At 45.9% G+C, this 16,421-nt stretch overlaps 1 protein-coding gene across 7 annotated transcripts in view; it reads left to right on the forward strand.

The window, feature by feature from the left end:
- Positions 1-16,421, forward strand: part of MAP3K13 (mitogen-activated protein kinase kinase kinase 13) — a 132,950-nt gene that overhangs the window by 104,257 nt on the left and 12,272 nt on the right. For all 7 annotated transcript variants that reach the window (XM_037908334.2, XM_037908335.2, XM_043523193.1 and 4 more), the window contains 7 exons: positions 654-812; positions 3,755-3,863; positions 6,578-6,687; positions 7,101-7,217; positions 8,218-8,355; positions 10,323-11,076; positions 15,405-15,475. In XM_037908334.2, the coding sequence (XP_037764262.1) occupies positions 654-812; positions 3,755-3,863; positions 6,578-6,687; positions 7,101-7,217; positions 8,218-8,355; positions 10,323-11,076; positions 15,405-15,475 (1,458 nt within the window). The remainder of the gene's footprint in view (positions 1-653; positions 813-3,754; positions 3,864-6,577; positions 6,688-7,100; positions 7,218-8,217; positions 8,356-10,322; positions 11,077-15,404; positions 15,476-16,421) is intronic.

The following is a 16,421-nucleotide window of genomic DNA, read 5'->3' on the forward strand; positions in this document are numbered from 1 at the left end:
ATCATTGCTGTTGTTTTGTGTTTCATTAGCTTTGGAAGCATTTTTCTGTAGAGGGCATGGATAGTGTAGCAAACATGCCAGCAGGGGGAGTGTTTGTTTTTTTTGTTTTTGTTTTTTTTTTAAAGCAATTGAAGTCTGTTAGCTGGTTTAACATGAATACACACAAATTCTCACTTTGTCCCAAAGCAAAGGAGCTATGATCAGCAATGATTACAGCTTGGAAAAAATAACTTTGCATTTTAGTTTACTGGAAATGGCAAGACCATGACCTTCCATTGTAGATTTTACCCATATTCCATTGTATTTTGCTCATAACTTCGTATCTTTTTGAGATTAAAAACCCAAAAAGGAGGAGGATTTGATTTAGCTTTTCAGTATAAAGTAAAAGTTAAAACCGATGCAACTGTGGATAAAAGGCTAGGGTCTAGAACAGTGGCACAGACTGCACAAAGTGTAACATAACCCTGGATAACACCCTTATCTAGTTAAATATATGAACATTACCATTCTTGAATCCATTTTCAAAATCCAAAATCAGATGTAACCTGCTGCCCATTTTGATAACTGAACAGAAAGTCTCTTAGTCTGTTACAGATTTTTTTCACAACCCGTGTAACTCACTGTGGAGGTTTGTCCTTATGTTTCTGCAACAGGTCATTTGGGGTAGTTTTGTGGGAGCTGCTTACAGGAGAGATTCCATACAAGGATGTAGACTCCTCAGCTATCATCTGGGGAGTGGGCAGTAACAGCCTGCACCTTCCTGTCCCTTCCACCTGTCCAGATGGGTTCAAAATCCTCATGAAGCAAACATGGTAAGAGCCACATCCCCTGCACAGACTTGGGGCTTGATCCTGCAGTCCTGGCTCTGCCAAACTGCCAGTGGGGTCAGTGGAAATGGCGCCTGAGTAAGGACTGGAGGGTGGGGTTCAGAGCAAAGTTCTCTTTTTAAAAAACACCATTGCCGCTGAGAGAGAGACTATGTGCTGGTGGCATACTATGCTGGGTGTGACATTCCATGTCCCGCTGCCATGAAGCAAAATGACTTATCACCAGCAAGGCATTGGAGTTCCTACAGACAGCATGCAGTTACTTATGCCGTTGATGTTGAAAGAGACCAGGGTGGTCAGAGAAGGGAACTCAGTGATGGAGAAATTAGACACGGCAGGGCTTGGGGACGACCAGGGCAAGTGAGAGAGATGCTGGAGAGCTGCAGATCAAGGTGAGGACGATGAGGCAGGTGGCCAAAGGCTCATCCTGACCATGGCTGAATACAGGAGAACCAGGAGTCACTCAGAGAGGACTGTGGATCTGGAGCTAGGTGGGTGGTACATAACAACTGCTCGGAGGGTGGGAAGAGAGGAGAGCTGAGTGGAGTGCTGTTCAGAAGAGGAGGAGGAAGAGGGAAGAATTGGAAGCAACAGGAGCAGGGACCCAGTTCCCAGCCTTGGCATGGTTCTAGGTGGCGAAAGAAGGGGAGGCTGTGATCTGCAGCAGAGGCAGTGTCAGCCAGAGGGATCCGGTCTCTGTTTCCGCTGGGAGCTGGAGAGGTGCCACCCTCTCTGTGCTGTAGCTAATTCTCTATGTCAATTTGAGGATGCTGCTGCCTCTTGGCTCCCTGATCCATATTATTCCCAGACTCAGGACACCTTCTCAAGCCCCTCCCTGCAAATTCTGCTGTCTGAGGGTGAAAATATCCAAATTAGCAAGAATGTTTAAGAGCTCAGAAGCCCCATCAATCTTGTTTGACTCTGTCCCATCTGTGTTAGCAGTCATGTCTGCCCTCCTTCTGGGCCTTTATATAGGGAATCATCATTGAGTAGATGTGTTTCCAGTGGGGTCGCACAAGGCTCAGTTCTTGGACCTACACTGTTTAACATTTTTATTAATGACCCAGAAGAAAAACAAAATAATCACTGATAAAGTTTCCAGACACAAAAATTGGGGGAGTGATAAATGATACGCAGATACAGAGTGATCTAGATCACTTGGTAAACTGGGCGCAAGTGAACATGTGCGTGTTGATATGGCTAAATATAAATGTATATATCTAGGAACAAAGAATGTAGGCCATGCTTGCAGGATGTGGGACTCTATCCTGGAAAGCTGTGACTCTGAAAAAGATTTGGGTCATGGGATAATCAGGTGAATAGGAGCTCCCAGTGCGATGCTGTGGCACAAAGGGCTAATGCGATCCTGGGATGCATAAACGGGAATCTCGAGTAGGAGTTGAGAGGTTATAATACCTCTGTATTTGTCACTGCTGCTGGAATCCTGCATCCAGTTCTTGTGCCCACAATTCAAGAAAGATGTTGGTAAATTGGAGAGAGTTCAGAGAAGATCCATGAGAATGATTAAAGTATTAGAAAACCTGTCTTATGGTGTTAGATTCAAGGAGCTCAATCTATTTAGCTTAACAAAAACAGCTTAAGAGTGACTTTATCAGGGTGTATAAGGACCTAAATGGGAAACAAATATTTGATAATGGGCTCTTCAATCTAGCAGACAAAGGTATAAAATGATCCAATAGCTGGAAGTTGAAGCTAGCCAAATTCAGACTGGAAATAAGCTGTACATTTTTAACAGTGAGAATAATTAACCATTGGAACAATTTATCAAGGATTGTGGTGGATTCTCTATCACCAGCAATTTTAAAATCAAGATCGGATGTTTTTCTAAAAGAAATGCTTTAGGAATTATTTTGGGGAAGGTCTATGTCCTGTGTTATACAGGAGGTCAGACTAGATGATCACAATGGTCCCTGGAATCTGTGAATCCATTAATACAATCCTGGAAAATTATTTTTAATCTGTTGGCTCTATAGCTCTTGGACCAGTACAGTCTGAGTTCGTTAGTTAAGAATTGCATACCTCCTCATATGCACAGAAACCTCTCTATATGAGATGCAGACAAATCCACCTATTTTTCAACCTGCGTCTCATACCTGCAAGTTTGACATCAAATTTTCCCAAGGAAATATGTTTCTATTGGGGGCCTAGATGCTTCTGTCAAAACGGCTGGTCATGAGCTAGTTATAGAGGAAATCCAGCTGTGCGCTGGTCTGGGGACTTTACCCATGTGGTTGTGGGTAATGTTCTCCATACATTCCTCTTGCCAGGTTACAGAGCTCAAGGTCTTGTTCTTAGGAAGGGCATTAATGCTGAGTCTTCATACTTCAGGCTCACTAATGGCAGGGAATCCTGAAGGGGAATGGAATATTAAAGAATACCTTGATTCTCCTACATTAGCCAAGATGGGCCACCATTCGTTCTGGCTAATATACTAGGAGAATGAGGAAGAAACAATGCTGTGATGCTGACTATTCTTCACTGACCTGTAATTCTTAGGGGGGTGCTCTAAATATGTCAGTCACAGATTCAGAAACTCAAGGGACACCAGGCTGAAATCTAGGCAGTTTCACCAAATGAGTTAGAGTAGATTCAGTTTGTACCTGCCTCGAGGCCTCTGCTGACTTTTGTGATTTCACAGTTACAGTTTCCTGTTTTACAAATGTTCTCTCTGCCCTGGTGTTGTAGAAGGGAAAACTGACTACAGCGCAACAGTGAAAGGGCTTACACACGGCAAGCTGCCAAGTGCACCAAGGAAATACACTGGGTGGGAAAGAGAATTCTTGTGTTCTGCTCTTTTCCAGCTACAGCAATCATAGGTTGATTGTACCAGTAGTGGGTAAAACACTTTCAGTCTGATTTTAACTCTATAGCATGTCCCCTTAACTTGACTTTGTTGTTCTGTTCAGGCAGAGCAAGCCCCGGAACCGTCCCTCTTTCCGACAGACGCTGATGCACCTAGACATTGCATCTGCTGACGTTCTTGCCACCCCTCAGGAGACTTATTTCAAATCCCAGGTAAATACAGACTGGTCATAGCTGCTAGGAGGGCTACGGGGTCTCACAGCTATTGCTGACTCATGCTGGAAGCCAGACCAAGTGGGACTCCAGCCCAGGATGTAATGGATTGGTTTGTGTCTGAGTGGGAAAGAGAGGACTAGGGCAAGGACAGGAGGGTCTTGCAAGGGAAAATGCAATAATAAGCCAATCTCAGAAAAATCTTAGGCTGAGGCTTATGCTTTACTATTTATGTTAACAATAAAGGCTTGTGCTAGGAAGGAATTATGCTTTGGACACAAACCGTGTGTGTATGCACCTGCTGTGTTCAGAAAACAGGGTGGGGACGTTTGTACCAGAAGTGGTGTTTCCAGACACCCTTTACCCAAAAGACAGAAGTGGAAGAAGAAATGGATAGCACAACAACAGCTGCAGCAGCTACAAGTTCAGCCTGCAGCCCAATAGGCCTTGATGCAATTTATAAACGGCCAGCAAGCCTGGTCTGCAGTCCGGCATTTATAGCAGTTTACAGCATTTGCAGACCAGACAGACCCAACAGTATCAGCAAGCTCAGGCTGCAGCCAAGCCACAACTGTCTTAGAGAAGCTTCTTTGGAGACACATGTACCTGTGTGCACCATCCAGGCCTCCAATAAATTCCAGCCCTCTTCTGTGCAAGCCCAGTCGAAGATAACCTAGAGGGTCAGCTGGTCACTTCTGAGCAGTAGCTACCCCAGCGTAGTGGGAGGAGCCCTGGGAACTGTTTGGCCCCTTTCTCTTTTTGAGAGAGGAGATACAAGCAACGTACTAAGCCCAGGACAGGGATGGCTCGGCAAAGAGGCAGGTACAGATGAAAAGGAAGTGAGGGCTGCTTGACTTGTCTGGAGCCTGGAAACTTGTCTCAGCAGGAGGTAGAGTTGAGCCCTGCATCCACACACATTTTCCCGTTCCTTCACATGCTGGGGGTCTCACTGGCTCCAGGCTAAGCCCCAGACAGCAGGAGACAAATGGACCTGCTGCCGATGGAGCAGTACTTGGAGTCCGGCTGCAGGGTACAAACAGAGGGCCACCTGGAGGCTGAGCTGCCAGAGGAACCACCACAGCTATGGTGGAGCAGGGAAGGGCAGCGAGTTGGACAGATGAAAGAGCCATCCCAGAACAGTGAAGGGACCTAGGACTGCAAGGGAGTAATCAAAAGGGACAAAGACAGCTGTGCAGGATCCCCAGGGTCCCAGCTCCCTGGCCCTATCAGCTGCTCCCAGGGTGAAAGATGGGGATGATCCCCTCTGTCCTGTATGGTGAGTGAGCACACGAGGTGTGATTCTAAACATTAGGGCCACAAGGGCTAGGGACTTCTTTAGAGGGTTAATACTGTGCCAGTAAACACACTACCAGGCCTCATAGGCTTGGAAAGTGACCAAACACTCATTAAGATAAACTCTGCTGCCCATTGTAGTTCTATGTCCATGGGGTTCCTGGGACTCTTGGCAGCAGCTTGAGACTTGGGCCCTGGGTGGGCTGCACAGCACGAAGTGAATGCAGGCATGCCCTGGCTTTGATTTGTGGGGTACTGGTGTGACAGGATGGGAGGGCTTAGTGAGAAACAGGACTATTCTGCTGATCTTATGCAGCTTCTGCTGGAAGCAGACCAGGTAGGGTTCATTACACAAGCCACTTGACTGTATGTGAGGGAGCAGGGGCAGAATACAGGAGTGCTGTGGGAACCACTTTCAGTCCCTGGTATCATAGTTCCCGAGAGAACTGCATGACTTCTTCGTGACCTCCTTGAGGGCAGGCACCATGCTTAGGTCTCTAGCTATCGTCTTTCTTGGGGTGAGGTTCTGTGACTTTCTCCCAGTAGAGCAGGGAGTTAGGCTGCAATTCACTATGATCATTTTAGTAACCCTGATTTAAGTTCAGCACCTGCCATCCTGTTCTTTCGGGAGCAATAACAGGGTTAACCAGTGACCAGCCAGCCTTCGTAGGCTTCATAAGTATTATTTATTCAGAACAAAGGCATTACAGAGAAAACATATTTTAAGATTACTAAACAGCTCATATGTAAGTCTTAGCTTACCAGGCAGTCACCCGGTGTTGATGGCCCTAGTGCCTGCAATAGCCACTTAGAGCTGGGATCTCACAGTACGCACTCACTGAGCAACAGTGAATGTTGCGGTTTTAATCGCACAATTCAGATCTAACTCAGGGGCCATGTGAAATGACTTTGAGAAGCCTAATGCCAGGTGGACATTTACTTCCATATGATGTGCTTTGTAGTCTCTGTGGGGGAGCTGGAATCTGGAGGGCACTTCCATACTTGCAGGGTAGGTTACGTTTAAGAGCCTCGATAGATTGAACAGGGATAACAGGGAATTTTGCAGGTCAGGACTGAGTGTGTTGCAGAGCTGTGTGTGGAAACTTGCGTGATGCCTGCTTGCACTATACCTGAGTCTAGGCGGTACTACTAGTCATTGGTGAGGGCAGCCCAAATGCTGGAATAGCAACAGGAAGCTGCAGGCCAGGACTGGGATGGATGGGCTGTAGGGTGGCTCCGTACTGCAGGGGTGTGACAGATCAGGACAGAGGCTCTTTAGTGGACAGGTGATGACACGCATAAATGGTAGCCTGAAAATGGGAATGATCCAGTAATAGAAGAATGAACTCCTCTGCTGCAGAGTTGCCTTTGCCATGAATCATGAGGCTGTGTAACCATGAATATAAAATGCCATCCCATAGGCTGAATGGAGAGAAGAAGTAAAGAAGCACTTTGAGAAAATTAAGAGTGAAGGAACTTGCATACACCGACTAGACGAAGAGCTGATTCGTCGCCGAAGAGAAGAGCTCAGGTCTGTTGAGGATCTCACCCCTCTCCTCTGCTACTCCACCCCCTTGGGGCTACTGACCACAGTGAGATGTAGTGACCCCCCTGCCTCTCTGAGTTAATCAGATCCCTTTATTTTTGAACATTAACCTCTAACTTGTCTCCTGATTTGCAAATGCACACTCCCTTCTGAAGGCTTCTGCAGAAATGCACTTCAAGAGCAACCCCATGAGGAAAACAGATGTGTTTTTAACCACATTAGCTAAAGTGGTAGTTTTCACGTGTTGGCCTGTCAAGGTAAACCCTAGTGATGACTAGGCCATAGAATGTTGCTGGTTTACCCCTCCCCCATTCTCAAATACGTGTTTGTTCTGCCCTTCTTGGGTCAGGATCCCCGGGTTGTCCAGTTGAGCCTTGGTTTTCCTTTCTTGTTAACAGGCACGCATTAGATATCCGTGAACATTATGAGAGGAAGCTAGAGCGAGCCAATAACTTGTACATGGAGCTTAGCGCCATCATGCTGCAGCTGGAGGTCCGCGAGAAGGAGCTCATTAAGTATGTATATCTTGGAAGAGGGGAGCATACATACACACATGCTCATATACAGGAGATGGTTCTGAACTGGGAATAAATAGGTCTCCTTTCTAAACTACGCCGCATGCCTTCAGATTGAGCCTCTAGCAGCAGGCTTCCAGACCTGGATAAAGGACCAGGTGGCTGAGTCTCTGCTCGATCTCTCTAAGTCATTGTCCAGATTGAAGGGTATTCTTTTTAAGGATGGTGAATGACAGACTCCTTATTGTAAACATCCTCCTCTTTACCCTGCAGCTGAAGACTGAGAGAGAAGCGAGCTTTCATACTTTGCTACCAGCTGTGTTAAATGGCCCCTGCCATCAGCCTCTCTGTAAAGAGAGGAGACAGCGTTCCCTAAACTATGTACTAGGGCCACAGATAAGACACCTGCTCCCTGCAAAGAGAGTAGAAAATAACTAGGCTCTTTCTAAGTGCAAAACATACCACATACCTTGTCAGTCCATGAAACAAGCACACAGTGTGCATCACCACTTCGGTCACAGCTGCTTTTCCATCCAGCCAGAGGTGGATTACAATTTTGTGGAGTCCTGGGCCAGAGCAATTCCCCCACCCCACTCACCCTAGCGCTCCTTCCGAGAAGCAGGGTCAGGGTGCAGGAGCTTGCCCCGCTTCGTCAGCCTGCCCTGCTTTCCTGCTGAGGAGTGGGGTCGGGGCGTGGAGGGTTGCCCTGCTTCCTCCACCTGGCGCTCCTGCTGGAGAGTAGGATTGGGGTGCGGAGGCTTGTCCTGCTCTGCCCGTCCAGCGCTCCTGCTGGGGAGTGGGGTTGGGGTGCTGGGGCTTGCCCTGCTCTGCCACCAAAGGGGCAAGCAGAGCAGGGCAAGCCCCCACGTCTCAGCCCAATTGGCCGGGGCCCCTGGGCACGGGCTCCGTTGGGCCAGTGGCTAATCCGCCACTGCATCCAACAGTAACTTCCATTTTACAGAGAGGAGACTAGGGATTTATTCTTTGTTCCGTATTCCAGACGGGAACAAGCGGTGGAAAAGAAATATCCTGGGACTTACAAGCGTCATCCAGTCAGACCGATAATCCACCCCATTGCGGTAGAGAAGCTGATGAAAAGGAAAGGGGTCGCTCATAAGCCAGGGAGCCAGACCAAACGGTAAGAAACCTCTGCACAAAACAAAATCCTAGCTAGGGAAGCAAGTCCTACACAAGAGTGACAAGTGTGGTTTGTCTTGCAAATGTGACTGGATGAAACTGGCTGCTTCTTGCACAACAGATCTGCTTCCTCTGTGTGTTCTGTAATATGCCTGCTTTCTTCAGTGCCAAGCAGGGTTCCGTCCTTTGAGTCCTGCTAGCAAAGCAGAACCAGCGCAGCTAGGATTGAGTAAACTGGACTCTAGTCTGACTGCAACACCATCAACACAGTTGTTAATTAAGTTCATGTTGTAGGGACAAATTCTGCCCTCAGTTACACGTGGGCAACCCTGGTGAAACATTGGGTCCACAGAATATTTTTATTGATGGTGATACAGGAGCCAGAAAGAACCCAGCTTGACACTCAGAACCCCATGGAATTTGCAGGGCTGGCAGGGAGAAACAAATATCTCCTAGTCTGAGCAAATTTAGTGCCTGCTCATCGGTGGCCCTGATGCTAATGCAGTAGGGAATGCGGAGAGTGGCCAGAAACAGGATCCAAGTCATCTGGAAGGATGGCCTTGTTGCTGAGGCACCTAGCTCAGCCCCACAGTCCCTGTGTAACCTGAGGCAAGTTTCATGCAGACAGATTTTCAGCCGTTTTCCCTAGATTGTTGGGATTCTACTCACTGATTAACAATCAATGAATGATGTTTATTCCTGTGTAGCTGAAATGAACTGGCCACTGTTATTGTTTGTCTTGTGCCACTTGGAGACCTCATTGTGCTGGGCCCTGCTCAGACATATAAAAGATACAGTCCCTGCCCCGAGGCTTACAAGCTAAATAGAAAAGACAAAGTGTGTGGGAAGGGGATAAAACATACAAACAGATGTGTTAGTGTCATGATTTATTGGTGGGAAGTTAGTGGGTTTTTTAATTTAGGAGGGGATTAACTAAATGGAAAGACAAAGGGCTGTGGAGGGGACAAAGAGGGATGGGGAGGAGAGAAAGGTAGGAGGGGAATGTCACCGTTTCTGGGTAACTGCTCCTGTGCTCCCTCAAGGGCACCTGCTTAAGGTTTCCAGCTCCTAGCTGTCACCTCTCTTGGGTGTAGACCTGAGTCTCTCTTCCTCCTGACTGAGCATTTTACGGCAGCACAGCTCCTGGCCTTACACAGTGATATCGCCAGCAAGCCAATCTGCCTGAAGTCTAGTGCCTGTGCATTGCTTTCTCTCCAAGAGCCAGTGTATTGCCAGCAATTACAAATTACCGCACAACTCTTCCTAAGCAAGCACATTTATTCTTAAGGGAAAGGTATTACAGAGAAAACATTAAAACAATAAACGTTCCAGTAGCTAAACATACCAGGAATCCCCCAACAATCATAGGAGGCACTAGTAGGCCAAAATATTTCCAATCCTTCCACAAGGATTGGGGACCTTGGACATAAGGTCCTGCTGGATCAGAAAGAGTGTCTTGAGTCAGTTTAAACACAGTTTTTTTTATGCCCAAAGCCCTTTTTTGGTCTGTAGAACTCTGGAAAACGCAGCTTGGACCAGTATATGGAAGCCTCCCAATGGGTGGTACCTCTCTGCAGATGTTTACAGTCGTGAGTGATTCCCCTTAATCACCCCACGCTGTTTCAAGTTCCTGGAGGTGCTGTGGTAACGCTCCTGCATCAGTAGAACACAATCATACGAACCATATGTTCTGCCAAAGATACAGCCCATGGTTGCAATATCGGTCACACGGACCAGGGAGGGTCATAGGAGAGAAGCAGATGTGAAGGACCATGAGTGGGGATAGAGGGAAGGGAGTTGGACCCAACAGCCAATCAACAGAAGGGAAAGAATGTCCATAGACCGTAGTAAGCAGGGTCTGGTGCAGCTGCTTGTGCTTACTCCTGCTGACTGAGTCACTGGTCCCAGAGTGATGCCATGGGTTAGTTCTACCTTCAAAGTTAAATCCTGTTTTCACCTGTCTCCCAGGCCAGACCTGCTGAAGTCAGAGGGCATATCCAGTGCAGAGGTGGCACCCAGTGGTTCACCAGTCTCAGGAAGTCCCAAAATGTCAACACTCGGTAACAAAGGCCGATACCGCTGCAAACCACGTCACCGACGAGGGAACAGCAAAGGCAGCTATAATGAATTTGCAGGGATCTTGAAAAACCAACCAGCACAGGACAACTCACCCCAACCACCTCATCATCATCCTCATTCTCATCATTCCAGCCTACAGCAGCACCAGCAGCATAGCCACCCCCATTACCATGGCCATCACCCCAGGCTAAACATCCAGGGGCAAGACATCGCGAACTGTGCGAACAACCTGAGGTACTTTGGCCCTGCAGCAGCCCTGCGGAGCCCCCTCAGTAACCATGCCCAAAGGCGCGTGTCTGGCTCCAGCCCCGATCTCATCTCTACTGCTATGGAAGCAGATTGTCGGAGGAATTTGGAGAATGAGGAACATAAGGTTGATCATTGGCAGTGTTGTAAAGCAGACCCACACAACCCCTGCTCTCAGTGCAGGCAGGCAAACAGTGGTCAGAAACAGATGCCATCCATTGAACCAGGGATGAACCACCCTGAATCGACAACGTGTGGTCCCTTGTATGAAAAGGCCCAGCTTCCTGAAAAGATGGAGGAGGAAGACTTCAACAGCTGCAAGTCAGTGTCATTGCTAGGCACCCCTCAACACCAGGCTACCCCAGTGCTACCTTGCAAACCCAGACCTATTCAAAAGGTAAAGACAGGAAAGTAATCTTTAAAATAACAATTGTCTAATGTTTAAAATTGTCCGGAAAAAAATTGTACAATGTGGTATAGTATTGTTTGAGAGATAGTATCTATGTAAAAAAACTTTGTATAGCAATCAATACACAAAGGGGCAGAGTTAAAGTTGTGCATGCAACTTTAATTTTAATTTGTGTGCTTTGTTTTGCAACCTTGACATCCTTTTAAAAGTAGTTTTTATTGGGAAGGTTATAGGTGGAGGTAGTAGCACTACATATGGTTAAGGGGCCTAACACGTCCCATTATAAGACTCTTTTAAGTTACCTATAACTTTGCCAAACATTAACTGTTTGGACTGAAACTTACCAGGCCAAGTGTCTGTCTCTGACTAAAGGTTTTTTTGTTTGTTTTTTTAAACTAGAAAAAATGGTCCAGCCATTTCTCAGAACAGAGTCAGGGAAAATTATATTGTTTTGCCCATGTTAGAAAAAATTCTTACAACCATTTCTTTGAGAAGCTTTAGTTCCTCTGTGCTTTGGAGCAAGAGCTCCAAATTTGCCACAGGTGTTGCCCTAGTGTTAGCAAAATGCCTTTTGGAATTCCTGTGAGATTGTCTAAATTTACCCAAGTTATAAGATTCCAAAAGTTGCAATTTGTTCATGCTCAGCAGAGGCTTTGGCAGCTAAATACCCCAAAGATTCTGTCTGCACCGAGCATGCTCCAGCCAGGAACTGAAGGACTTTCCCTGCAATTGCTCTTCTTTGCAGCCTGGGAGTGCTTTGGTGCCAGGAACAGGACCTGAGAGAAGGGATATAGTCTTTTGTGCTCTCAATACTTCCCCTGTTGGCACTCTACAAGGAGATGTGGGAACCAGCCTGGCTGGAATGCAGAGAACAGAGGAGCTGGCCAGAGGAGAGCCTGGGACTGGGGACTGGAAGAAAGGGGATTGAAATGGGACTGGGTTGTGAAGGTGAGGTGAGATGGGGTGAAGACTGGAACTGGGACAAGCACAGGTTGGTGGGGCCAGGCACAGAATATGTCAGACTTTGGGGGAATAGGACCTGAAGGGTCTCAACACTGAAGTGCATTCCTTTCATAACTGGAATAGAATGGAGGATTCCCGAGTCACAACATTTCCTGTACTGGCAACAAATAGCTATGAAACCCACTGACAAAGTGTATGCCTCATTTCCCTCTTGTGGCTGGGCCACACGGAGGATGACAATCTACTGCTGCTATCAGTTACTCTGTTAGCTAAAGTGGGAGAGGTTAGTGCAGTGGATCTAAAGCTGCCAACCTTACTGATGGCCCATGTGGTTGGCGGTATGGTTCCACACGATGGATTTTTTTTTTCCAAGTTTGCTTTTTAAAAAAGCCCTAGAAAATTACACACACAAAACTACATTAAAATAACATTATTAAGGTTGCAAAGTCAAGCATTCCACAGTTTGGAAATGCCAGAATTCAGATTGCCTGTGCAACCTTAAATCAACCCTCCTGTGTGTATGCGTTATGAGACAGTCTTTAATTACATGATCACATGCTATTTTTTTCCACAGGACCCCTGCCTCCGTCAGTACACAGGATGGAGCTGCTCTGGGGATGAATCATTGTTGCTTTTTTCTATAGGGCCCTGTCTCATTTGTTGTGGAACTTGGAAGGTGTTTAGTGAACAAGGCAGGGGATTGCAGGAAGAGAAAGGATGGTGTCAGGGTTAAGGCAGTTACATAATTAAAGAATGTATCATAATGCATATACACACGGGAGACAAATTAACGTTATGCAGGCAGCCTGGCATTTCCTAATTTTTCAGTGCTTGACTTTGCAACCTTAATAATGTTCTTTTAATGTAGTTTTTTGTGTATAAGTTAATAAACAAAATAATCAATTTTTCAAGAGATAGAAAAGAAGATATAAGAAGGGAGGGTGACCACGGAAAAAGACAAGCTACATTGGAGGAGAAATACAAAAGGTCTGCCAGAAGTCTGCCAGGAGGATATTAGATTTTGAGAAAAATACCAGAGAAAGCAGTTAATTCTCATTTGTAGTCAAATCTTGTAGTCAAATCTGAGCACACCGGCGCTTCTGTAGGTGCAACTTATGTCACTCAGGGGGGTGTTTTCTTCACACCCGTGTGACATAAGTTTTGCCGACATAAGCGGTAATGTAGTCATGGCCTTAGTTTCGTTCCCCCTGAACAACTCCTTGTGAGAAAGTGTTCCTTTTTAAACTGCTATAGTCCTTTTGATCTTCCAGTTCTCAGGCTTTTTCCTCTCCTGGTAGTGTCTCTTAACCCTCAAATGTTTGCAGAGGAGTGGCTATTCTTTTCCTTCCTGCTTGTTTTCCCAATAGCCCCGTATTAAACTAAAACTATACAGTAAACCTCCCCATAACCAGGTCAACATCCAGTATTCATGATGATTAATAAACAGTTCCAATTCTGTCACAGTTGCCTTTTTGCTTCCTTCAGACTCTGGTGTACTCTCACTTTTAATTTTCTCAGATATCTCCCCTGCTTTTATGTATTATTGACTAGAGACAGCTAGCTTGTTCGGAGAGTTATGGAGACTATGTGACTGTATCCTTATTACTCTAATTCTACTTGTTTTAGTTCTTCTGGTTATATTCTACTGCTTCTATTATCATGATAAACCTTTGGGATGTCCCCAGAATCCAGTGCTGTTTCATATTCTACCTCTATTCTATTCTATTTCATATTCAGTTTTCTTTCAGTATTTTTGTCATGTTATATTATCACTCCAAAGTACTGTACATCTCTACCTAATGATATAATTTTGGAAACAGAGAATTATAATAATTTTCTTTCAGGTGTGACCTTGTGGCTGTCAAAGAATATTTCAAAACTAAGTACTAATAATTCCACAATAAAGCACATTATTTAGTCCCTGCTGAATTCTGTATCTTTGGTCATCTTGTCACTTAAAGGACTATAAAACTGTGCCAGTCTCTGGCTTGCCTATGCAGGGAAATTGGCAAAACTCTAGTGGCAGAATTCTACTGCTGTAGCTAGGTTGGTATAATTCCCCATGTGGACACTATTCTGGAAAAAAAAAGTGACTTTATTCCAGAAAAATTACCCCACTGCAAAACACAAAACAGAGTAATTATGCAAGGACCAAGTCACTTTTCTTCTGGAATAGAGTATCTATGTGGGAGTAATACCAACATAGCTATACTGTACAATTATACTGCCAGTCAGTGTCCCTGTGAAGACAAGATCTAAACTCTATGTTAAATGTCCCCATTTCAGGAATATTGCTGGGATATTCCAGTATCTCAGAAGTTGCCCTGGGTATTTTAACTCAGACCTTCGTAATTTTCAGGCATGATGGCTCTAAGACCCAATTGGTTGTATTTCCTGTTAAATTGATCAGCAGTCAAATATCTGTGTCCGTCTAGTGTGAAACATTTGCCACATCTCAGAGTTTCCTGCACCATTCCACTTTTCATAGCTTTTAGCTTGCAGAAGTTTGACTCCTTATTTGTTTGGAGTGCTGTAGTCACTCCCTTCCTTCATGGGCCATGGAGAGTACAGATTCTCTGAACTGCCCTCAGCATGCTCAGAACACTTGCAGGTCTGCATTATGATAATGAATATAATTTAATCTCGGGCCTCATGGCTTCAGCTGTCCTCCCTGAGCACTAAAGGTGAACTTTTTCCCCTGATGTATAATTAGCTGGATGTATTTTGAAGGTTAGGGTTTTTTTGCCTTCCTTTGAAGCAGTAGGGATTGGCTCTGGCTGGAGACGGGGCACCAGATAGGGTGGACAAAATGATCTGATGTGGTACAGAAAATCCTGTATTTTAAATGCCTGGCTGGTGTGGCTCTGTTCATGTGCTCTGGATCTAAGTGATCACCAGATTAGAGGTCAGGATGGAATTTTTCCCCAGGTTAGGTTGGCTGGGACCTTTGGAGGTTTTCACCTTCCTCTGCAGCATGGGGGATTGGTTCATCTGCTGGGATCATCTTAGCATATGTCATCTATCTGTTCCCTGCCATTGCTGGGGCCTCAGGCATTGGTGGTACCTCGGTCCCCCTGTTCTCTGCCTGTGGCACACAGCAGCTTAGTCTCTTGAGGACTGAAATGTTTTAGTTTACCCAAGATACTGGGCTCCATATGGTGGTAACTGGGTGTGAACTAATGGTCTGCGATATTCAGGAGATCAAAGTAGATGATCTAAGGGTACCTTCTGGCTTTAAACACTATGAAACCTTTTGGTGCAGTGGCTTTGTACCAGAGAACCAAGTGGCAGCTAGATAGCTGTATGATTGTTTTAAATCAGTCCAATAACATTGTTCTCTTTCCCCCTGCCAGAGTGGTGATGACTCTTCAGAACAGGAAGAAGGAGAAGTGGACAGTGAAGTGGAGTTCCCACGGAGACAGAGGTAAATAGCTAAACCCCTCCAATCGTTCCTTGAGTGGTAGGCAGAAATCTTTTTTTTTTTTTAACCTGGTTCACTTAACATCATGGCATTGTGCTGGGAATTGTGAGCCTTCTACCTCAGCATGATAGGTCCCTGTGGAATCATTGCCCAAGTTCCAGCATGAAATATATCCAACCCTGTAGTGATACTGTCAAGGGCCTGGCCAGTCCTGTGGTGACCATCAGCACTGAAAACTATGGCAAGCGCTCCAGTCCAGCTAGCTACAAGATCAATCACATGAGTGTCCCCTCTATGATGTCTCATGCTGTGCTGAGCTGTTTTCAACCCCCTGCAAGTTGCAGGCATCTCCAGCATAGCTCCTCTCCATTATGGGCTTGTTTGGGCAGGAACCTCACTATGTGTGACCAGTGCAAGAGGCTACTGCTACCCAGTCTGGTATCTCCAATATCTGTACCATTAAGCTTGAAACTGCCAGGGTCTGGCACCCTTGACAGCATCTTTCAAAAGTTCTTTATCAGATTTGTTGCTGCAGAGGGCAAGGGAATGACTCCAGCATCTGGGCTAGAATAGTGCAGCCTTGATTACACGGACGTCACTTGATCAAAAGCCTGGTTTTCTGAAACAGGATCACGTCCTCCCCATAAGGCAGGGAACATGACCCCCTTTGAAAAAGTGGGGCTTGGGTAATTGAAGGCAGGGATCCTGGAGAGAAGCCCAGGGACTGAGGAGGGAAGTCAAGTGAAACATTTGAAAGAGCATTAGCTACATCCAACTACAGCCCTTTAGTTTGGGTCTCAGCTACAGTAATTTGGTTCTCATAATTTATACTGAATTTCTCTACTCAGCCTCTTGATTCCTCCCCAGGACCCGTCACCCAGATTCCACTCCACCTCCAAGATCTCCATTCTGCTCCCCACTTTCCCCCTATTGGAGGAATTGGTCTGTT

This window comes from Chelonia mydas, chromosome 9 (assembly GCF_015237465.2).
Source record: "Chelonia mydas isolate rCheMyd1 chromosome 9, rCheMyd1.pri.v2, whole genome shotgun sequence".
NCBI classification, from domain to species: domain Eukaryota; kingdom Metazoa; phylum Chordata; order Testudines; family Cheloniidae; genus Chelonia; species Chelonia mydas.